This window comes from Blennius ocellaris (assembly GCF_963422515.1).
Source record: "Blennius ocellaris genome assembly, chromosome: 11".
Taxonomy (NCBI): domain Eukaryota; kingdom Metazoa; phylum Chordata; class Actinopteri; order Blenniiformes; family Blenniidae; genus Blennius; species Blennius ocellaris.
Window position 1 is genome coordinate 4721691 of NC_137660.1, and position 24652 is coordinate 4746342.

Here is a 24652-nt window from a genome sequence, read left to right on the forward strand (position 1 = left end):
CCAACCTTTCTAACATTGTAGAAGTCTCTGTGTGGAACACACTTTAGCTCCTTCAACTCGGCCATTTCATTCAGCATTTCATGAAGGTAGAATTTAGAGGCAAGGAAGTTCAATCGTCTGTGACAGTAAGTTTTCCTGTGAGGCGACATGAGATCCACAAGATGCATCACCAATTTGCAGTTAAGATTAAATCAAAAACAAAGGAGGGGGGGAGGTTGTCCTCACGTCGGGCCGTCGGCTATCATTGCAAGAACATGACTCAGGTCGATGGCGAAAGTCTCAAGGTCGGGGTAGGGAAGACTGAGTGACTGCTGCCGTGTCACAGCTTCTGCATTTTCATAAACATGCATGATGCCATCGTTCATCTGGAACTGGTAGTTCAGGTCCTCAGGAATACCTTCAGTTGAGTACGGGTCCTGCCCCTCCTGAGGGCAAGGGCTGATGTCTGCACACAATATAGGAAGAAAGAACCAGGACATGAAGGATCTTTGCTATTCAAGTCTTTACAGTTTCATTGGCAATGTTTTCCAGGCACAAATTCTTAAAGCCGTGCAAGATGGTTTTGGATTTGAAGTCCAGGCTTTGGCCTCATTTTAGTTCAAATGTTGGTGGCACAATGAATTTCTGAATGCAACAATCTTGAGTTGCATAATTTACACATTTCTTTTAGAGATGCCCCGACACCAGTGTCGGATCTTAGGCCCGATACTACACAAGGTACTGGTAAAAGATCTCAGAAAAAAGTCGTTGAGTAATACATTACGCAACGTCATCCATCAGCAGCGGGTCGATGAGAGATTCAGGTATTCTTTAATATTATTGCAAATGACAAAATTCAGAGAGTGTAAATCAGGTTTTGCCAAAATATCAAGAGATGAAGATAGTTCTATAACATTTGCAACTTCCTCATCAGAGACATTTGGACCAGCAGAGTTAGAATGATGTCACTCAGTAGTTTAACAGCTCAGTGGATCAGAAAGATTTTACTCTGAGCTGTACATGCTAAATGCTACATGCTAAAGAGTGTCAGGGCTCACACAGCAACGATGCTACATGCATTGCATGATTAAAGTCTGACTGATACACTCATTAACAGTGAGTTGGAGTGTGTGGTGGCACACAGCCAGCCCAGTCCCTCAGTCCACAGTACATATAGGATAGTGTGTAGATAAGTGCGACAGTATGGAGTATGGTTATCTACCACAGACACAGTCGTATACTGAAGCCTTCGAAGATGTTGGAAGTGTGCATAGCATCAATGCAGAGGCTGTTCAGAGGTGGATCACGACAATGCACATCCTTCACAAATCATTTGTATATAGGGCAGACTAATGGAATTTCAACACTCGTATCAGTACTCAATAGCAGCAGGTAGCAAAAGGTTAGTACTTGTGTTCGTCCTTCAAAAAAGTGGTATCAGTATGACTAATTTCTCCAAGTCTTGTACTATTTCGTTGAGTTCAAGTTTCACGTTCAGTGATTTAACATGTCTTTCTTCTATGTAGCACTCGAGTGAGCTTTTCAGCTTGAGAATCGACAATCACCTGGTAAGACCTCGTCATCCTCCTGCCACTTCTCATTCTCAGCATCGCGGAGAAAACGAGCGATGGTTCTGGGGAAGCGGTGGTATGCCAGCCTGGAGTACTTCTCTCGGATGAAGAGTGCTTTCAGGAGGCTTTTGGCTGCCTGCTCATAATCCTCCAGTGTGATCTGTGAAAGCATCAAGAGGTTTTCATGTGTTAACGCTGTTAATTCACAAGGTTAATGCCGCGGATCAGGGCTACTGTGGAGTGAAATGCATGTGAAGTGCAGAGAAAGTACAAGGTTGGAAATTAATTTGCAACTTTGAATTTCATGCAAAGTTGCACAAAAAAAAAAGTACAAAGGACCAGTGCAGTCACAGCTGTTTAATGTGTAGAGAATTTATATATCTGTTTACTATATGTCCACTTCTTGAGCTTCAGTACACCATGGTAATAAAAAGCTTTGTTTTTAAAAGCTCTATTATTATTTCTATAAAACACTTGGAATTTAAAGTCCTAGTGAAATGAAAATTCGACCTCCAAAACACTCTGGCTGTCGCTTCCAGGGACATTTTTTATGCCAAATGGTCCAAGGGTAAAATGTTAAAACACGGCAATCTGCGAGGAAATAGCCGATAAACAGCGCTATTTTCGCTGCTGGGCGGAGCTTCTGACAATAATAGAGTGACGTCACTGGTTGTGCACACGCCCAAGTTGTGTTTACATTATGGAGGATCAGAGTTTTGACCACGAAGAGGCTGAATTTAACGATATTTTATCATCGTCGGGCATTTCAAACCCAGTGACTGATGAAGAAGACACAGAAGGTCATTCTGCCATCGGTGACCCCGTCTGGAACATGTTTGAGGAAGCAGAAGACGCTTCGTCCTCCATTCGTCCTCGTCTCCTCGCCTCAGCAACCGCCAGTTTTCACCGCGGCTTTGAGGCTCCTTACTTTTGGAAGAACGACCGGCTTCCTGGATCATGTCGAAGTGCTTTTCCGACTGTGCGGAATCACCGAAGATGAGTCCAGGTATTACTTGATCGTCTACTAGTCGCTAGCGGCTCCCGCTAGCCACTAGCGGCGCCGGCTAGCGGCGCGAGCTAACGGCTAGGCGCGAGCTAGCGGCGAGCCGCTCCCGCCGCCTGTGCTGCTTTTCTCCTCTCTCGGGTCTCTTCCAGGCTCAATCTTTCGTCAAGGCTCATAAAACGCCGACTATAACTTCAAAACACCGTTAAAACTTCGATATTTAATAAGGAAACAACGCAAGCCAATGTAAACACAACAGATCAAGATCTGCACATCTCTTGACGTCACGCTCACGAAGAAGGATTCCCCCGACTTCGTCGGCTGGAGATTCAAAATTCAAATAACTTTGTTATGCAACAACAGTGGTGGGGCAGAGTCGGAGAAACCTTAAAAGTAGAACCCAAAGTATCGTTTTTTTTGCAAAGTAGTGTTTTACATTTCACTAGGCCTTTAAGCTTGATGAAACACACACTTGCAGGATTATGCAAATGGGGGCCAAACTTGGGGCCTTGTCCAGAGGAGTCCCTGCTCGACTCAAGAGTTCCTCAAGAATACATGAAGAGGGGCCTCATTTATAAAACATTCTGTAGAATTCCTAATAAAAATGTTTCTGCACTCAAAAGCTGAAAATGGCGTGTGCCAAAAGAAATTTGGATCAATAAAACAGTGCGTACGCACATCTGCACGCACTTTCCTTTCATAGATCACAGTCACTCCCTGAAATGAATAATAGAAGGGAATGATCACGGTGCCGCGTCTCTTGAGGTGCAGAGCTCCTCTACTGCGTTCTCAGCTGAGTGAGATATAGAATTTAGAAGCAGTTTTCCATCGTTTTCACGCTTTTGATCGCAACATCATTCTAATTAACTTCACTTTCATGTCTTGTTTCGCGCTATGACCGCAGGCTGAGCCGCTGCACAATGCAGTGAGGCTGTGTTGTGCGACGCTCCACTATTTTTTTACCACAACATTTTATAATGAAGCGATACTTTTGGTTCATCAGCAACTAAAAACCAAACTACATACTACTGTAAATGAAAGCTGGATTTTTTTTAACCATAAAATGAGCTTTTTCATGGCTTCATGTCAAAGAGAACTTTAATCAGCATGTGTTTACGTAGGTTTCCATTATAAATGGCTGTAGAGCTGCCTTCTATCATTCTTCACCTCCATTCCTCCTGATGTTGAAGCATTTGATTCAGACACTTCGAGAAATAAAGTGAAAGGAGCAGAAATTCACTATGCAATGCCCACGTGTTGAAAAATAAGCCCCAAGCTCATTCACGCATTTTTTTTCTTTCGCTCTCTCTGGCCACTCCATGGCTCTGGACGGAGACGGACGTGAAAAAACACCAATAGAGCGAGGAGGAGACTCGTTTTCTGTCTCTTTCGTCTGCATGCAAGGTTGAGGCCAGACTCGATGCAGTGACCCGGACCAAACAGATGAATACAGTCCGTCTCCTCCCATGATTGGCGAAATCAGTGACGTATCACGTTTTGGAGTGACGTAATGATGTGGCTCTCGCTTGACTCCGTTAACAGTGGAAAAAGAATCAGTTCTTTGGCGGTGCTCATTTAAGAACTGGCCTTGGCACCGGCCCTGAACTTGCTCCTGGTTCTTTCTGGTGGAAAAGCCCTAAGATAGATCAGTGACTACAGAGGTGGAGAAGAAGAATCTGATTTCAAGGTGGAGGTCAGGAGAGTGACATGATGGGGGCAGCACCAGAGTAAACTGCTGGACTTCAAAGCAGCCTCCATGATTGTAACAGAGTGTCAAAGAGCGAAGGAGACATTTTGTGGAAACCAAAGGGGAAACCCACAAAGTAGTTTTATGTCTTTGTTTAATGTATAAATTAAATATTTGACTCGGGAATAGTGGAATGACTCGGGGTACATCTACATGACGAAAAAAAACCCAATCTTTTTCTCCCCAGCCTTCTCCAAAAAACCTCCGTTCACACCCCACTATGAACACGGCTCAACACGAGGCTTCAGGGCATGTTGTACACATGCCAGGCCTTTAGGGGTGCCGTGACTCACCAAACACACCAAAAACACAGGAAAAGACAAAGCACATAGAACTTTAAAAGTAGATTCCTGTTCATAATTCTAGTTCTATAGGTCTATGGCCCTGCTCCTCCTGCTTCTAGCGTCAGTCACTTCTGCAGCTCCACCAGAGCTTGTAGTCCCTGATTGTTGTTTTTATTTGATGACATCATGGACCGCAGTGGGGGGAAGGGGGGCAATTACCTCATCTTTTTTCCACAGATCGTCGTCTTTGCCAACCACACCCCGGGAGGTTGGACGGCACGAGCCAGTGTTTTAAAATTTCCCCACTCTGGGACCCGTGTTAAAATAAAAACCTGTTTTCACACTTCTAAAACCGCCTCATGTGGACGACAGGCCAGAAACGGTATGTTTAGGTGAACCAGGTTCCTGGTGTGGACAGCCGCTAAATGAGCGCCAAGGTCACCTTTGTCATTCACACATTGGGGGATGGGGGCGATTACAGATGATCTTCACATCAGGCTCAGGTGTATTATGATTCAGAACAGCTTCATACTCTGAGGTGGTGATGGGAAACCACACTCCTTCAACTGACCGAGTCATTCATCCAAGTGAACCAGTCGTCTGATTAATCTAAATCATTTGATTCAGTTGCACATGTGCACCAATTCCAATAACTACACTAGATTATAGGGGCACTGGTCTCTTTATTCTACATTATTTGTGTTCATTTGAACCAGGAAACCAGGAAAGTGAGTAATGTGATATATTTATGCAGGTGCAGTACATGATGACTGAGTCACTGCACAGTAAACCAAGTGACTCACGGGTTTTGAAGGATTTATTCAAACTCACTACTCTGAAGGGCCGTCCACATGAGAATACCGGTTCATGTGAAGGTACTATTTTTGGCCGATCATCCACAAGAGGTGGCGGGCTTCTTTTTTTTTTTTTAACACCGGGGAGACAAACAGATCGTCGTGAGAAAGTCTTTTTTTTTAAGAAATAGCTTTGAGCCGGACAGGCTTTAAGCATCTGGTCAGTGAATCATATACGACTTTGTCAATTCAACATTACGTCATACTGTTATAAAAAGTTTTTTGCTTTTTTACCATATCATGTATGAAGTTCGTGTGATTTTCAGATATTGTGTTGCCAGTCTACCTTTCTTGTACCTGCACATATTTTTATTCACAGCTCTTATTTATTTCACCCTAGAGAAACCGATCCATGAAGATTTAGACAATCCCTGGGCAACCTTAGATGAAGGTTGTTCTGTGACTTGACTCTCTTGCAGCAAGACATGTTATTAAAACACCTTTAGAATCCTCTGATCTGTTCTCAGTCTGACCTCTGTCAATTTTGTCTCCCTGAGGTTTTATTTGGAACTTGTCTTGACACATGCCGCAAATGATAATCAGGCCCTGCCATACAAGCTAAAGCCCCGTTTCCCCGTTTCAGAGAGCGAACGCTCCGGCGACTTGCCCCGCACCCGAGCGCGCCCTGGCTGGCTGCGGCACAAAGCTGTGCCAGTGCGCCGATGCGCTCAGAGGCTCCGAGCTTCTCTGCATCGGGTCCGCGGTTCTGTTCAACCATGGTCAGTGCTGCTGTATCGCGGGGACGGACCGCGGACGCGATGCAGAGAAGCTCGGAGCCTCCAAGCGCACCGGCGCAACTCCGGCGTTTGAGCAGAAAGCTAAAGGCTCCCGTGTCCCGGAGCAAAAAAACAACAGTTAACTAAACAACAAGTGCAAAGTGGACAACAGAGGATTCATAAGATCTACATCTGCAGCCAAGCTGAGACGACTGTTGTAACGCCACATATCTGCTGAGCTCTTAAGCCCCGCCCACTTTTAAAGCTCCTTTCTGCGGTGGAAACGGGTACCGGATTTGGCTCCGGTTACGCTCCGTACCGTCCCGGAAACAGGGCTTAAAACAATCTTTTTTTCTCCAGGCCATTCTTAAAATGTTCCCTGTCCACATGGGAAACATCTGCACCCACGTGACACCCTGTAAACAACTCAAGATGTAGTAATTATGCCAGGCCTATAGGTGGTGCTGTCATGACACAGAAATCCATCAAAAACAGAAAACAACAAATCCAAACATCTGGCCTCATTAAAGCAAATAGAATCAGTGGCTTCTGCAGTTTGAGCTGGAACATGTAGACCGTCATTGTGGTTGTTGTTAAGTGAAGTTGCACAGAGTGTCGCAGGGTTATAGGGTCGAGAGGTAGGGCAGTGACATCATCGTTTTCAGTTTTGTTCAAGGAAACATGCAAACATACAAACTCCAACCAGATCAGACTCAAACCCACAACCTTCTTCTTTTGAGGTGAAGTGGTGACAACTGCTATAGGAGGTGCTTGACCTCTGCTGGGTGAAGTTTGACTTTCAATGCGTTTTCCCAGAACTCTGACATATTGAACCATAACTTGCTCCAATATCCGATCAAAACGGACCCCACTGGCCTCCGCCTACAGTAATCAAGTGTGTGGTTGGACAGATTTACCCCTGCACAGTAATCTCCACTGATGGTAACTCTCTGAAACTCCGGAACAGTTTCTGGAAGACCACAATCAGCTGAGATTGGGGAGAGTATCGAGGGAATGCCGTCAACAGACATAGGCATCTGCAGAGACAGGGACTGTGAACGTTTCAGCATGAAGTTCTTCTTCCTGGTGATGCAGAAGGAAGAACAGGGTTATTACTTCAGACATTGAAAACTCACATCTTAGTTTCATTCAAAAAAATAAGGACTACTCTTTTACCTTGGACAAGCTGCATGGCTACACATGCGCGTGACTTCTCACCTCTTTGCAGACTCCTGTGACTGCTGCTGAGCCATCTCCTTTTGCAGAGCCCTCTCTCGGTCCTCGTGCAGACCAATGGGACAGTCCTCTGGCACACTGAACAGTGCCATGGCGTCCTTGGTGTCTTCCTCCTTCAGGGCAGAGGCATACACCTTTTCCGCGATCAGACGCACCTTCTCATCCACCTCGCTCATCGACATTCTTGGGAAATGTCGCGGCATCTCTGAGGAAGACAAAAGATTTGACATTTGAAGAGACATTCCAGAGAAAACCACACATGATCATTTCTTTTACTCAAGGGTTTAATGTCTCCTGATATGTCCATTTCAATTCATGAACCTGATTAAAGACGGCAGCCTGTAAAAGAAGAAATAATATATAATAATAATTATCTTAGCATCATCAAACCTGAGATGCATTAACATCAGCAGGAAGTGAGGTCATCATTCTGACTCGCTCCAATAAACATGTCTGGAAGGGCTCAGATTCCCGAGTTTGTTACTTCAGTTTCAGTAAACACATTTCACAAGTGTCCCGGCTGTCCTAGATGACCTCTCAGCTTCCGAGGCAATTGGGGTCAAAGTTTGTGGAGTACTCAGAATGGTACGACATGTATGAACAGGCATGCACTTTCGAGCTTTGTTAGATTGGATTTACACCACATCAGAGCAGAAGATAGAAACCTTGACCATGTTTAAGCAGCTGTTGCGATTATCTGCCCAACAATCGTGTTTGTGGGGTTAAATCGTTAGGAAAGGGTTAAAGTACTCATCACAGGCAGTAAATGAATCAATAGAAGATTTGTAGCCACTCCAGTTTGTTTCCTTCATGCCAAACCTGATGAGTGTGAACAGAAAGCTCCGGGTCTCCGGAGTCAACGCCGTAACACAAGGAGCACTGTGGTGTGTCCACCCTCTACTACCTTAACCTGTATTACTTCTTCTCACAATGTATTATTGTTGACCTGGTATTTATATGTCACACTTCCAACTGAGTTGCCATTTTAAATTGTATTCCAGTGGGAAAACCATGAGTTATGCTGGCTTAATCACTTAGGATAAATTGTAATGTTTCAGTTTTAATTTGTCGCAGATTCACATCCTCACTATGCATTTTTATATTTAAAATGTGGTTTCCTTCATTGAACCACAAGCAGACATCTTAAACAAATAACTTGGGGATGCTGAGTTAGCAGTGTAACCCTTTTTTTCACTGACTCACAGCACTGGACAAAGCATTAACTCCTTGTTAGCTTCCAATATGAATTTGCCTCTTCCTCATCTCCAAAGTCAACTGGAAATAAGTTCTTAAAACCATAACTGGGATTCTTTGTTCTGCATTTAAACGTTGGGAAAACCCATGAATGGTGCTATAACAATAGATTCGGACATTTGCTCTCAAACACAAACTATATGAGAAAAAAACAACTGCAACGTATCAGAAGGATATAAACATGTTTGTGTGACACCATTTACATCTGAGCTTTCATTCTGGAACAAACCACCTCAGCAAGGATTCTCGCACTGACCCAGGAGGACATACCTCTGTGTCCAGGATCAACACCTCGGGATGACGTGTAACTCCTTCTAAATACAGTATGTCTCACTCCGAGCTGGAGAGGGAACAACTGGACCAGTTCCAGCCAGATACACTGGCTTTCTATGCTTTTAGTATCAAACTTCATGTGAAGATGTTCAATTCATCTGCAAAAAGACACACTGCAAATTATATGGCACGTGCCAAGATTTAAAATCTTTTTTTAGACATAATACAACATTTGGCTTGTTTAACTTAGTTATTTACTTACCCTTTATTTTATAGTATAACCTTACAGAATTCTTATCAAGTCAAAATGACTTGCCGTATGAACAGATCATTTCACCCGTAAGTAATTTTCATCTCAAATTTAGTGTTTGTATCTTATATTTAGACCACCCTTTTTTGCAATGCCGGACTTCAATAAGTTTAGTTGGTAACCATTTTCCATCCATCCATCTCATAATCCTCTTTCTTTAATTCAAGGTGCGAATCTGATCTAGCCAGCAAGTGAAGGCAGCTTCTCCTGGACAGGCCAGCAGGAGACACAGTCACACAGGTTTTACATTCACACGGGGAAAACGTGCAAACTCTACACAGAAAAGCTGGGACCCACACCAGCCCTCTGAAGTCAATTTTATTTAAAATGCAGAGCAACTCAAGAGCAAAATTTCATTTCCTGGAATCTGCAAATGTTTGTGCTGATAACTGATGTCAGACTGATTTCTGTAGTTTGACTCTGAATGGGAATGTCTTTACTTGATATTATCACTCCAGTTTCAACATTTTGGCTCTTGGGACATTTTGCTGGGAAAATTAGTCCTGTTTATTAGCACTGACCTGACTTTCTTACGCAGCCATGGTATGAGCCAGAGGGCTATTTTTAGACTGCAAACTGAGCTTTGCTTCTTTCATATTCTCTGATCAAAATACAGAGTCTTTACTGATGTGGGAACAACTGTTGCTCTCAGACATGCTGTCCACGGGGAGGTGATAGTCTATTCTGATCAGCCTGTCAACACAGTCGCAAATAAAACTGATGGGACAGTTCTGTGGGAGATCGGTGAATGATCAGGATTGAATAACTCCAGGCTGCATCCCGCACAGATTACATGACACTGGATCCACCAGTGGACAGCTCGTAGCGAACATGAGGTCTTCACAGGCCACAGCGGCACAGTTCCTACATGTGTACACCAGCAGCAGCTGAGAAGCTGCTCCGGTGACCTTGACCTACATCTCTCTACCGCAGAAACATGGCATGCAGTCTGGCAGCGCTGGGACAGCCCGTCAGCATTTTGGATAAAAATGATCAGCTCTTTATTTCTTTGCATATTGCAGCATTACAGAATTGGTCCATGATTTTACCTACATCCACACTTTCAGCATTATATATAAAGCCATTAATCACTGCCGTACTTAGAAATCCTCAGTGAGAGGTTTGTCAATCATATTTCATACAGTATGTAGTAGTAGTATCTCAGACAGGGAAAGCTATACGGGCCACTTAAATAACTCTTATCGTCACGCTGTCACATTATAATGGCTTCATCAGTCTTACCTTCACTTGTGATTTGGGCCATGTTTGACTCTCGGGTTGTCTCTGTTGAGAAAGGTGTTTCGGCTTTCATGCGAGTGCTTCAGTCTCTTCGGGGCCCCCTGGGCTGCACAGAGTCCGACAGCCGTGAGGCCGTTAACTGCTCAGACTGTCCTGGTCTCTGATGCCTCTCCTCAGGGGTTTTCACTACGACTGCCCCTCTGCAGCTTTGCTCTGTTATGTGTTCCGGCTCTGTATGTATAATGCAGCTGCTAGCTGTTGCTGTCTTCAATATCCCTCTGTCTCTATTTTAGGGCTCCGAGAGCGTCACAGTAGCAGGGCCTGTAATTCTAAGCTGGTATGTCACAACTGGCTGCTAACATGAGAGCAGTCATCAGGGTACTGGAGCAGGAATGGGGGCATGAAACATTATAGATGTCCGCATCAAATCTTCATCTGAGGAATCATACTCTAAAACGGCGACCTTTAGCCATTTTTGTCACTTTTCACAAAATTTACCTGGAGCCAACAAAACATGCCGTTTAATGTTGGGCTAAATGTTAGGTTTCATATATACCTGTATACTGAACAAAAATAGAAACACAACTCTTTTTCTTCACCCATTTTTCATGAGCTGAACTCAAAGATCTAAGACTTTTTATATGCATGTAAAAGACCTATTCCTCTCAAATATTGTTCACAAACGTGTCTAAATCTGTGTTCGTGAGCCCTTCTCCTTTGCTCAGATAATCCATCTAATCCATCCCATCTCACAGGTGTGGCTTATATCAAGATTCTGATTAGACATCATGATTATTGCACAGGTGTGCCTTCGGGTGGCCACAATAAAAGGACACTCTGAAATGTGCAGTTCCTCTCCCCATCCTCAGTAAGAATGGGCAGGTCATTTTCCAAGAGATCTGATTGGTCAGCAGGCGAAACGTGTATATAATCTCTTATCCAAAACATAACCTGCTCTCAAGAGGGTAAGATATTCAACATAAGTTACCGCAGTGATTTATTCCAATGAGGGAACTAGGATGAAAGACCCAGGGTGCACTGGGATCAAACAAAATCACTTCACTCTTGTCATTAAAATGTGAAAAATAAATAGAGCCAACCAGGATTTAATGTAATTTAGACATTCAAGTCATTATGTAGTTGAGAAACCATCCTTCTGGTTCAGTAGTGCATAAATCTGTCTGTCATCAGCATAACAACGGAAGGAGGTATCAGGTTTTCAGAGAAGTGAACAGAGGGGGTAAAGCAGAGAGCCTAAGATTGAGCACTGTGGAACTCCACAGAGTACAACTGTTGGCCTCCAAAGAAACACCCCAATCCACAGACAGCCAAAACTGAGTTACAAAACCACATACAGAAAGTACAACTCTTCTCCATGTGACACAAGAACAACCAGCAAATTACATTTCAATTCCATATATGTGTTTTTCAGCTGCTGTTCATGTGGTGGGTGTCCACACAAGTTCTGTCACCACCATGAAACAAACAGCATCACTCGCTTTAAAGCACATCTTTTTTTTTTCCACAAGAGTTGAAACAGATTAACACATTAATTCCTGTGAACGCTATTTGTAGTTTCCATGATGACTATTATTATTGCCACACAGAAAAGACAAAAGACATGCCCAGGCAGGTGGTGAAGAGAATTATTCCAGACCAAACCCAAACACATTAGAACCTGTGAACTACTTTAAGATTTATGTAGTTTGTGCCTCTCAGAGGACAAATAAGCTGAAGCAGCATAATTCTGGGCTCTACCTCCTTCACGCTGGCTGAGCCCTTGGACAAGACCTCATCTGATTGTCTTGTGTCTATCCTAATTGTTAATAAACATCTGTATCTCAGGATATGCAAGGAATATACCATCACATGTACTTGTATTTGTAATCCTGAATTCTCAGCTTGTGAAACCAAACAAAAAAAAGCCTTCAGAAAACCTATATCATAAAAGCTCCCTAAATGTGTGTACTATAACTTTTCTCCAACGTGTGAGTGCAATGCACACAAACTTAAAATGTATGTCTTTTTTTTTTAAACATTTTTACATTTTAATCATTTGGCTGGGCAAGGGAACAGGACAACAGGGGGAAATACGAGTGAAGCACCCCTGAAGGAATTGAATGAGGCAGAACTAAATGCATGGAAATAAGGTTTGTTCAAATCTGAGTTTATAGAACCCTCTGGGGCCTATGGACTCACCAGTGAGTCCTCGTCACATGACCGTTTGAAAAGGCAGTAGCGTCACAGCACAGCATCATCTGGTCCAGTGTTTCAATCCGTGTCGAAAGTGGAGATATAAAACTAAAAGCTCGTTTTTAAATGACGTTGATAGCCCAAATAAAAGATATGGAGATATGACGAAAAATGTGTGACCTTTTATAAATAGTTTTACAAAAACGCCTGTGGCAGTGCTTCTGTTTCACTGTAAATATCTGTATATAAGATATATACATATATATATAGATATATTTCAGTCCTGTTTTGATTAATTTTAGTTAATTGTAGTTTAGACTTACTTTACAAGTAAACAAAATGATTCGTTAACCATGTCTGTGACTTTTATAGTCAATAAATCTATGTTTTTACCACCCGAATTTGTAATTTTATGGTGTTTTTAAATCCACTGTTTTAATACAGTATGCCAAAGTGATGAAAATACTTCAGAAATGCATTTATGAGGTTGTCCTGAACAAAATGACACCAAAAAAGGCAAGGTTTAAGGATTTTATATCTGAGATATAAAGGAAAAATCCATTGTAGTGAAAAACGGCACAAAATGCTTCATGCCCCAGAGGGTTAAACCAGAGTTCATTTATGTGTACAACTAGGCATTTACTCACCTTTCCCCAAGCATGGTGTAGACTGCTGCTTGGATAGGGGCGAGTCCCTTCTGCTCATCCTGAAAGATCTGAAAGAATCAATGCTTGATCATCATTAAGGTACAACGTCAAATGCCAGAGCACCTCAACATAAGACCTCTGTTGCTCAAAATGCAAAAGAACTGCAGAAATTACTTAAAATAAAATAAAAAACAAAAAAAGATAAGTGAAAAGAAAAGACAAAATGCATGATTGAAAACGACTTGAACAGTTAAAACATCTAACATCTGTAAAAATGATAAACAACGGAAAGTGATGAAACAAATACCTTAATTAATTTCATTTACAAATATGAATCAGCTCTTCTGTCCAACAAGCTTTCATAAGCAGGGAGTTGGACTGAAGGAACACATTTTTTCTGCCTGTATGATAAACTGATAGAACCTCAGAAAAGTGGATATAGAACTAGAATAAAGCCTCCATCAGTCTCTGCTGATCACAGTTGAGAAGACTGTAAACACAATTCTTATTAAAGCAAGTGTTTGCAGCAAAGTTTTGTGGTACTTTCAGGAATGTGGAATTTCCAGTTTGTGTTTTGATTCCTGATAAGTACGTAAAGCACAACATGCCACCACAGCGCCACTCACAATGGAAAGATCAACGTCAGCGTGTTGGACAAAATGTGAAATAAAAAAAAATATATACGAGAAGAGAAGCAATCTTGTATGAAAATTAATAAATCAAATTTTTATGACCAATTTATTTTATTGTCTATTTAATGACTGCAACATACAGTGTGTTGTAAACGTAACATAACAAAGATGGTGTGACAGATGAGAGTACTTTTTTGGTGGTCCGGTAAAAAGTGTCAAAACCTTCTTTGAGCAAACATTTCCTGAAGATCTATGTATAAAGTCTCTAATTTAGTTCATCATTCTTGAAACAAGCAATTCACCAGGCGATTCTTTGGACATTTTGTTCGGACGTGCCAACCGTCTGGGCCAAAGTAGGTCACTGCCGAAACTGCTGCACCTGCGTGTTCCTGCTCGCTAAGGACTATCATGTTGTATTCATGTTCAGCATGTAGCCTCACTACTTTGTGAGCCTCGCAGCTCGTTAACATGCTGGAGGGCAGACTTACGGGATGCAAGTGAACGCATCACTCAAAACTGTCTGTTCCTGCAGTAAAAACCAGACCAACATTGCGACATGGACACAAACTCTCTTTTATTACTGAAACAGTTCAACGAAATGTACTTCTGAAAACATTTGACGTTAGAAACAAGCTGCACAGCTGAAAAGTTAAAACGTCGCTTCACAGACGTGTGTCCGCTGTGAGGGGGTGTCTGCCTGCGAGTCTGACAGCTTTTTCACGGAGTATGAACTCTCTTTGACGTCACAGCCGAACTTTTCTTCTTGTTCTTATGGAAGTATGCAGGCGTGACTCAACATGTACAAATGTTGAGTCAGCCCTCCACTTTGGTTTTGTTGTGTGGAGGCCAGACCATTTAGTGACATGTCTGACAGATTCTTGGGCTGCTGCCAGAACGTGAAGCTCAGACCTGGCAAACTTCTCGGTCTTAAGGTGTTCAAACTAAAAGCCAATTTTTCATTTATTGACGTGGACAAAGTCTCATATGTCAATGATCACAGTGGCTTAAGCAACCCTGGATTTGCACAATTTGTAAGTGAAGCTAAACAAGCCAGAACAATTAGAAACAGTCATCTCATGTTCTAAAAATCCAACTGGAGGAATGTTTTATTCTGAAAATTAACATGCTTTGGTCATATAGAGGTTACATTATTCTCTGATTGCAGTCTGGCTCATCATGCTTGGGTTGCATAATTTTTACTTTTGCAAATATTGTGAATCATAGAGACCTTCCAAAGATAGATATCTTTACAATGTGTGTGGATCTGAAGGAGAAACTGTAGTTCTCCTATGTTTGAGTGAATTTGACGATTTAGAAAGAAAGGGAGACGGGAAGATGCGAGACAGAAAAGACTCAAAGTTTACAGGCTCAGTTGATCAAGCACAAAGAAATATTGTGTACTTACTGTTTTCGAAGTCACACGGCAAAACTTTAGGAGATCGTAGACAGCCTGAGACTGAGTATGAGTGCAGCCTCGTGAGGATGCACAGTTTGATCACTCTTTACAGAGACGTGTACTCTGGTATTTCCAGGAAGCGCTGTGTAAGAGTGTGGTACAGGAAGCTTGTTGAGTGGGCTGGCCGCAGCTCCTTTTAGGGCATGGTCTCACCGAGGAGCCTCAGCTCCAGCACTCCAAATTCCTACACTCTTGTCTCTGTGCAGAAACCTGATAAGCTCATTCACATCAGGTGTGTGGAGAGAGGAGGTGCCTGAGGCATGCACAGGATCCCCTCCACCGGAAGGCGAGATTAGGTGTCTTCAGCTAACACAGAGAGCCAAATGACTTGATGATCTGAGTAAGTTTTTCAAATCTATTTAGGAGAGGGAAGCTGGTTTAGACAATCTCAGGCTACATTTACATATAAACGCAGCTACGACTCACCATAAATGATGATTTCTGAAAACTCAGGCCCCAGTGGAGAACTGGATAAACTCCATGAGTGCGTCCAAATAGTCCTTCCTATCTCCTTTCCTATCTACTTTTCCTCAAGCCCGGAAGTGTTTAAGTGGAGGCCAGAACGTTCAAATTCTGTATAAGCAAAGGAAATGAGGTTCAATGCTTCCTTTAGAACCTCCTTTAGCCTAGGAAACACTGATGCTTCCTTAACCAAAGGAGACAAGATCATGCTGACACACAATTCATTGCAGCGACAGCATTTAGAGGGACAGGCTCATCCGAGAGTTCAGGGAAACTCACGATGACAACGCAGATCATGTTAAGTTGCCAATGCAATAATCTGCCTTGAACACCTTTAAATAATCTAAAACCCAGATATCAACTATGAATGTTATGCGGATGGTAAAGCCACCACAGTAAAGTTTTTGAGCAGCCTATTCTCACTTTGCATTGGTTATTTACCTGGCAGCCGTTTCACTTTAGTTCCTACAAGGAACTAAACTGGCATCCTCTTTTCCTTTTGATTTCAATTCAAACCTTGTGATATTTGAGATCATATCAGTGGTTAGAGGCTCAGGGGAAAGTGTTAGAACTGTGTATTTTGAAGTCCACTTTTGGAAATGTGTAGTTTTTTCACCACGGAAAATGTCACTAACCTGCACCACTGTCAGATTATTATTAGATCTGTGAGGATCCACACCTCACTCCAGCTCCGGACCCGCCCTGATTGACGCTCCTGCAGGCAATCAAGCAATTGATTGCTCCAAGCACTTAAGCCCTGCAGTGAGGTGGGTCCGGTGCCAGAGGATTCTTGGTCTCCAGTCCGTGCTGCCTAGTCCTCCTGTTGGCTGCTGCCGCAGGTGAGTCGGTGTTGTCCTCCCCGGGGAGTGAGTGTCCTCCCCGGGGTGGTCCCCGTTCCTGTTCCCAGAAGCCCGAGATTTCCCCGGGTCCCGTCCAGGTTCCATGAAGCCCCCCAGAGATTCCCCGGGTCCCGTCCCGGTTCCAAGAAGCCCCCGAGATCCCCGGGTCCCGTCCCCTTTCCAAGATTCCCGAGAGTACCCCTGCGGGGACCGCTCCCCCAGTCCACGGGATGCCACGCACCGTTCCAGCTCCCCTTTTCCCTGTTTGCACAATAAAACTGACATTTGCACCCAATTCTCTGCTTTGAGGTCTGCTTTTGGGTTCCAGCTCCACGCACCGGCTCCCAGCCGTGACAAGATCATCTAGTGGAAATGCAGTCTGATTGTCCAAACATGATCGCCTTTCCCCAACTCCCTTAGAAAGCCTCCTAACGCCTTAACTTAACCTTATGACATCATCCACTGGATTAAGGAAAAGTGCATAGCAGAGGAGATAAGAAGTCTCCCTTTGCATCTAAAGGGGGGTATGTGGATATTTACATCACAATTTGTGAGGTGGTGGTTTTTTCCAGGATTCTGATTGGCTATCATGGCAACTTCTTGCTACATGGCCCCCTACAGGTGAACCAGGTGTATAAAGCTCCGGTCCCACCGCACACAAGTGCCGGGACGGTACGGAGCGGTACGGAATAGAGACCCCGACCGAAATTTTGGGTCGCGTCCCCACTGCAGAGAGGAGTGTGAAAAGTGGGCGGGGCTTATGAGCTCCGCAGAAATGTGACATAACAGAAAAGAAAGTCGTCAGATGTAGATCTTATGAATCCTCTGTTGTTGTTTAAATTCTCCACTTGCACTGTTATTTTTTGCAGCGGAAAAAAAAAAGTTACTTTTTGCAGCAGTCATGTTTTGCAGCGGAAAGCTGCAGCGCAACTTCCGTGTTTGTCGTGAGAGAGCGGACGCTTGGCCACTTGCTGGCGACTTGGGGCCACTTGCCCCGTACTCGAGCGCTGGGGGGCGGGGCAAGTGACCGGAGCGTTCCCCCCGGTCGGCTGAGGCACAGACACGGGAGTCTGAGCTTTCTGCTCAAACGCAGGAGGTTCTCCACTCCGGCGCTGATCGCGGCAGCTCAGCATTGGAACACGGAGGCGCCGAGCTCCGAGCTCCTTTTCATCGCTTCCGCGGTCCGGCCCCGCGATAAAGCGCCACTGACCACGGCTGAACAGAACGCTGACTGCCTCTGGGAAGCGGAGCTGCCGGAGCGCGGTCAGCGCCGGAAACGAGAGCTCCAGACTCCCGTGTCCCGGACGCACATCAGCGCCACGGCGAGCGCTATGCTGTAAACAGAAAACTCCAACGCGATGCAAAGTCCCTCCCCCCGGTCTCCCCCTGCCTCAAGTCGCTCTTTCACAACAAACACTAAAGTTGAGCAGCAAAGAAAAGAAAATGAAAATAAAAACAACCAGAGCACAGCTGACCACACTGACAGCAGAGGATTCAGCCGCACATTAACAAATTGAGGGCGTGTCGTAAATCACTGACCAATCAGCAGACAGCAGCTCAAACTCAGACCCGTTCCATGGTCCCCGGTACCCCGACGGAAGGGGAGCGGAAAAGCGGTCGCCTTTGGAGCGGTCTGGAGCGGTTTAGACTGCATTCCTGTCGTGACACGCGAACCGGAACGGTTTAGACCGGTCTAGGCCGGTACTTTTTGTGCGGTGGAAACGGGGCTTATGTGTATCCACGTCAAAGATTATTTTGTAAACGTAGAGGTTGAAATATCTGTTCTTTTAAAAATGCAGGTAATTGTGTAAATGTGGCCTCAGGAACTTTGATTCAGTCAAGGCAAATAAAAAAATTCTGATATCAGCAACACATGTTGATATTTCAGGCGCATGGTGAAGCAGTGGTTAGCACTCTCATCTCACAGTGAGATCGTTGTGGGTTCAAATATGGCCTGGGGCATTTCTGTGAGGAGTTTGCATTTTCTCCTGGTGGGTTTCCTGCCACAGCCCAAAGACATGCATTGCCCCTAGGTTTGTGTGCAGTTGTCTGCATGTGCGCTGTGATAGACTGGCAACCTGTTCAGGGTTTATCTTGCCCTTGCCCAAAGCTCGGATCAGTTCGACATGGCAACGAGCTACGGGTATCACGGAGTAAAAGTCTGGAGTGTCAAACTTTCTTCTTGTTTATAGAGTATGGTTCAGCCTTGACACCTATCGGCAAGCAGTGACAGGGAGACGTCGCCTTCTCAGGCCATCCTCCTCAATGACCGTCTGCCATATATACTCCAGCACATTACTGTGAGAGAGGAGATAGGTAATCAGGCTCTGATGGGACTCAGCTGTGTTGCATTAGCTCTCTCCTTGGCACCGCTCTTGAGTTGCTTCCTCCAGCTCTCCCCTGCAGCTTCATTGCACCACGCTCCCCATACCACAGCACTTTAATCTTTCCAGGTGAACTTTATGGGACCTTCTATAAACTTTTCAATGCACATGTTCAACTGTTCAGTACTTTTTGGTCAAATTGCTGTTCTCTAACAAGGAGTTTAATGGTGACGTCACTTGTTGGACCCATGAGGGATCCAATAAAGTCGTGTTTCCACCACACAAAAAGTGCAGGGACTGAACGGAGCGGTATGACAAAGTGTAACCGGAGCCAAATCCGGTACCTGTTTCCAGTGCAGAAAGGAGCTTAAAAAGTAGGCGGGCTTAGAGCTCCACAGATGTGATGTTACTGTCCTGTCGTTTTTCGCCCACACAGAAAGAGAGGACAGATCTCTTGATGAAGGGAAGCAGCGGCGAACATTAAGCCATAGTTCATCAAACCTTGAGATTGGATTAACACAGTAATTTATTACAAAAGACAGAAACACTGGCCATCCAGAGAATCGCCTTATACTTAGCCGTTAAAGCAGCTGAGGATAAACGCGCCCCATGTCAGTCGCAGAGCAGAAGAAAGAAGAGCGATCCACACAGAGCTACCGCTAGATAAAACACGCGCGCTGCTAAATCCCCTCTTCCCATTGGCCACCGCTAGAAAGAGACATAAGCAACGTAATCTCCTATTGGCGGACCTTCACACAGACAGAACAAACTACAGTACCCATGATGCATTTCGGTATTTGTCCATCTACAGCTCGATAACAAAACAGTCCGCCGCCATTTTAACAGTTTTAAGTAAGTCCATGCGGGAAGCGTCACAGTTCGGAGGTCAAAGAAAACGTTATAACTCTAACATTACAACAGTCGTCTCAGCCATCTGGATCTTATGAATCCTCTGTTGTTGTTGTTTACATCCTCCACTTTGCACTAGTTGTTTTGTTAACTTTTATTTTTTGCAGCCACAGAGCTGCAGCTGCAACTTCCGTGTTGGTCGAGAGAGAGCGAAGGCTCCGGTGACTTGCCCCACACCCGAGCGCACCCCGGCTGGCTGTGGCACAGAGCCGCGCCTGGGCGCTGCACTGGAACACAGGAGCCCTGAGCTTTCTGCTCAAATGCCGGACACGGAGGCTGCTCTGAGCATCTCTTTGCCAAGCTCTCTGTTCAAACGCGATGCAGCGGTGTTGACCACATTTGAACAGAACGCTGACCGCCGCTATATCGCATTTGAACAGAAACCTCAGATGCGATGCAAAGACGCACGGCGCACGGCACACCACCGGTGCACCCCCAGCGCATGGCGCACTGACGCTATGCTGCAAACAAAAAGCGCTGACGGGATGCAAAGTCCCGAGTCCTGGTTTCCCCCTGCCTCATATCCGCTCTTTCATGACCAACACGAAAGTTACATGGTCCCGGGTACCCTGACGGAGGGGTAGCGAAAAAGCGACCGCCTTTGGAGTGGTTGTTTCTGGAAAATCACAAATTCCTGCGGTGGAAACGTAAACCATAATGGACTATACCGGTCTATCCCCGCACTTTTTGTGGGGTTGAAAACGGGGCTTTATAATCCTGGTTATCAGTGGCTGGTAGTCGCTGCTTTACTAACTATGTCTACTTGCGGATTGAAGGCCATATTGAGGTCTCCTGCCACTATAACTGTTTTGTCAGAGTGGGTTGAGGGGATGGTGAAGAAGTTGTGATAGAAGGAGGGGTCGTCCACATTTTTAGACCATAGATGTTTGTGATACACATTTCTTTGTTCACGAGAAATATGTATAATTATAAATCTTCCCTCTGAGTCTGTGATTGTGTCTTTACAAGAGACTCTGTTTGGAGTCATAGCAATATGAGTGTGTGTGTTGTTGTGATTGTTGTTTGCTTAAATGTTCAAAAAGTGTTTGTCTTTCAATGCTGCCCATTCCATACAAATATCTTGTGACAAACCTTAACGTGTGCGGGTGTGTGTGTGTGTGTGCGTGTGCGCGCGTGCAGTTTAAAGTAGTGATAAGGTGTCTATGATGCATAAGATGATAGTTATTTCACTGGATTATTGCATCATCCTCAAGACTTATTTACAACTCAGGAGTCTTCCGGCCTGGGGACTGAAGCTGTTGTAGAACCTGGTTGTTCTGCACTTCAGACGGAGGTTCCTCCTGCCAGAGGCTAGCAGAGAGACATGTTCAAGCAAACAGGTCAAATGTAGTGGCGAGGTGGCAGGTTATATGCAGCTTCACCAGCCTCTAAAAGCACTCCATCATTATTGTAGCCAGTGCCACTGCTATGATGGTGGCCCGCTTGAAGCAAGAGGATATCCTTGGTTCAGGGAAGTGCTAATAATGTCTGTCAGAACTCAGCTGTGAGGGTGAACGCAGACCAGGCCAGCTGGTCTGCGCTCACCCTCAGTGCTTTCCCAGGACTGTTCCCAAGCCCTGATGCCTTGTTGGTGTTTATTTTTTTCAGGATTTTGAGTCCGTTGAGTACGCTCTGCTTTTCTTGCTTATCTCAGAGCCCCTGCACCCCCAGGTTTGAAGGCAGTGCTCCGAGCTTCCCCAGTCATCCGGGGTCTGTGGTCGGCACAGGTGGCACAGGTGCTCATGTTTCTGATGACAATGGTATCCTCCACACATTCTGTATGTACCCTGACACATATGAATTGGAATTACAATCAGAATCGTCTGTATTGTCAAGTATATAACAAGTACAACGGAATTGCATAGAAAGTTGAGGGAAAGGAGGACAACAAGAGGGGAGGAGAGGAGGGAAAAAAACCCGATTACAGACTGTGCTCTGTAGGAGGAGGTGTCTCGGCACAGCAGCCCATCAGGCGTGCAGCCATATCTCCCCCTACAGTCCCTGCTTGGGGGGGGGGGGCGGCAAAGACGGTGACAGGTACTGTTTGCTTTTCTCTGCAGTTAGTCCAGTTCTGTTGTTGTGAGAAGCCCCTAAACAGAGCAAGCTTCCAGAAGGCCAGGTGTGAGGGGTTTGGGGGGGTAGAGCCATCGTTCCACGCTCACATCCAGGTGAGTTGAAGACAAAACACCAGCCTCGATGACTGGGTGTCTGGGAATCTGAAATGGAGATTAGATTTGTTTTCGTTCAGGCGATTCAGCTTTATCTTTCAACTTTGAGTGTCTCTGGTCTTCATGCTGCTCCAAATCGTGGCCCCAGAAATTTTTTTTAGCTTTCTAGCCGAGTTTTAAAACTCAGCTGGTAGATGAATATGGTATATTGTAGATGGTATATTCATCTACATTGATGCTACATTGATGCTCTGGTTGTATGTTGCTGCTGGTCTGAACATGTACCAGTCTGTGCACTCCAAACAGCCTAGTTGTGCTTCCATAGCACCGTAGGACCGAACTCTCACCTGCTTCACTGAGGGCCTCTCTTTCAACAGCAGAGACTCATGAATATCAAAGCCCAGATTATATTTGTATGTGGAGAAAGTTCCAGTTAACGTTGTGTTACTGCATAGAATTGAAAGGACAAATGTGTCTGTAAAGCAAATTATGTGAACGACTGAATGTTTGAACAACAACGTTCCATTTTTTCAAGCATTTCTGAAATGATGAAATTGTGCTTTTTGTTCATTGAAACAATACAGTGTAATTTGATGTGCGATTACTTCAGATACACCAGCAGCTCACTTGTCATCATTATACATTCACTTTTTCTTTTGCTTGCCATACTCTTTCTTTATTCCTTTCTTGAAATCATACACAGGGACAACAGGCAAACGTGTCTGCTCTGAAGCTTTTCCACAGGAAGAGGACATGTTCTTGTATTTTGAGGGCTCCTGGCTTCACTGTGGATGTTTCATCAGATGTTGGAGGCAGTCTTTGATTCTCCAGGTTAAAAAGTTTCAAACTGCTGAATCAGATGATGAAATCAACTTGCACAGTCCAACATCCAGTCCTGCCACACAATGTAGACTTCAGTGCTAAAATGACCTGATTTGCATGACTTTTCTTTCAGCATTCTTCACTTCCATGTATTAGTTTAGTAGCATGTCAAGATCGCCATGCAAACTCTGTGATAGATTGAAATACTTTGACCTCTGAATTAAAAGCAGTTTTAAAATCTGCTTTCAGCAGCGACAGCTACCAAACTAGACACATTTGAGTATTACCTCAGCCTCAACTGTTCCTCACCTCAGAGAGTGTGCAAAAATTCTACTTTACAGGACAAATGTTGCTGTTAATATAATGAATATTTCTCAGGGTTTATGATGACGTTTTGTGTGAACAGGCTGAGGACTTTCAGCTCCATCCGGACTTTGAGGAAATATTCCACATTACAGAATCAAATAGTTGTCCCCTAAAGGCTTGAAAAACAATCCCAATGTTAAATACTCCATACATGTTTAGCTACATAATTCCTCATATGTGCTGTGATGTATGTATATTTTAAAAGGCTTTAGTACATATTATCATAGACAACAGCTTTTCAAATAGTTGATGTTTTAAATCAGGTTCCCAGTACCTGTCAAATAAGAATAATGTACTAGAAGTGTACTTATTAACACTTCCCTGAACCAGGCCACTGTACCATCATGCTTCAAGTGGGCCACCATTAAACAGGAGGTTGTGTTTCACCTCCTGAGAGTTCCTGTTGGTTTATTAGATTATTTCAGAGGAATCAAAGCAAACTAACGATAGAGATGTTCAGCATGGATTACAGTGGTATGAAAAAGTTTGGGCACCCCTGTAAATTTTCATGATTTTCCTTTATAAATCATTGGTTGTTTGGATAAAAAATTCCAGTTAAATATATCTTATAGGAGACAAACACAGTGATATTTGAGAAGTGAAATAAAGTTAATTTGATTTACAGAAAGTGTGCAAGAATTATTTAAACAAAATTAGGCATGTGCATAAATGTAGGCATCACAAAAGAAAAATTACTATTTTGTGCATCCTCCTTTTTCAGAAATAACAGCCACTAAACGCTTCCAATAGCTTCCAATTAGGGTCTGGATTCTGGTGGGAGGTATTTTGGACCATTCTTCTTTACAGATCCTCTCCAGTTCAGTCAGGTTTGATGGTTTCCGAGCATGGACCGCCCGCTTTAAATCACACCATATATTTTCAATAATATTCAGGTCTGGGGACTGAGATGGCCGTTCCAGAACGTTCTACTTGTTCCTCTGCATGAACGCCTTAGTAGATTTTGAGCAGTGTTTAGGATCATTGTCTTGTTGAAAGATCCAGCCCCGGCGCAACTTCAACTTTGTTACTGATTCCTGGACATTGTTCTCCAGAATCTGCTGGTATTGAGAGGAATCCATGCGCCCCTCAACTTTAACAAGATTCCCAGTCCCTGCACTGGCCACACAGCCCCACAGCATGATGGAACCACCACCAAATTTTACTGTCGGCAGCAAGTTCTTTTCTTGGAATGCTGTGTTCTTTTTCCGCCATGCATAACGCCCCTGGTTATGCCCAAATAACTATTTTAGTTTCATCAGTCCACAGCACCTTATTCCAATATGAAGCTGGCTTGTCCAAATGTGCTTTAGCAGACCTCAAGCCACCCCGTTTGTGGCGTGTGCAGAGAAAAGGCTTTTTCCGCATTAC

At 44.2% G+C, this 24652-nt stretch overlaps 1 protein-coding gene across 3 annotated transcripts in view; it reads right to left on the reverse strand.

Annotated features, from left to right (window-relative positions):
• Window positions 1–15433, reverse strand: part of LOC308136593 (AMP deaminase 3-like) — a 23909-nt gene extending 8476 nt beyond the window's left edge. For 2 of the 3 annotated variants that reach the window (XR_013936834.1, XM_080504971.1), the window contains exons 1-6: window positions 10470–10713; window positions 7373–7595; window positions 7072–7237; window positions 1545–1710; window positions 226–445; window positions 6–135 (exon numbers count right to left, since the gene is read on the reverse strand). Coding sequence is in view for 2 of the 3 variants with exons in the window: in XM_080504971.1 (XP_080361097.1) it covers window positions 6–135; window positions 226–445; window positions 1545–1710; window positions 7072–7237; window positions 7373–7595; window positions 10470–10539 (975 nt within the window). In the remaining variant the exon portion in view is untranslated. Of the gene's footprint in view, window positions 1–5; window positions 136–225; window positions 446–1544; window positions 1711–7071; window positions 7238–7372; window positions 7596–10469; window positions 10714–13306; window positions 13375–15343 lie in introns of those variants that run through there. The other variant, XM_080504972.1, reaches the window with a different exon arrangement.
• Between the last annotated feature and the right edge of the window lie 9219 nt (window positions 15434–24652).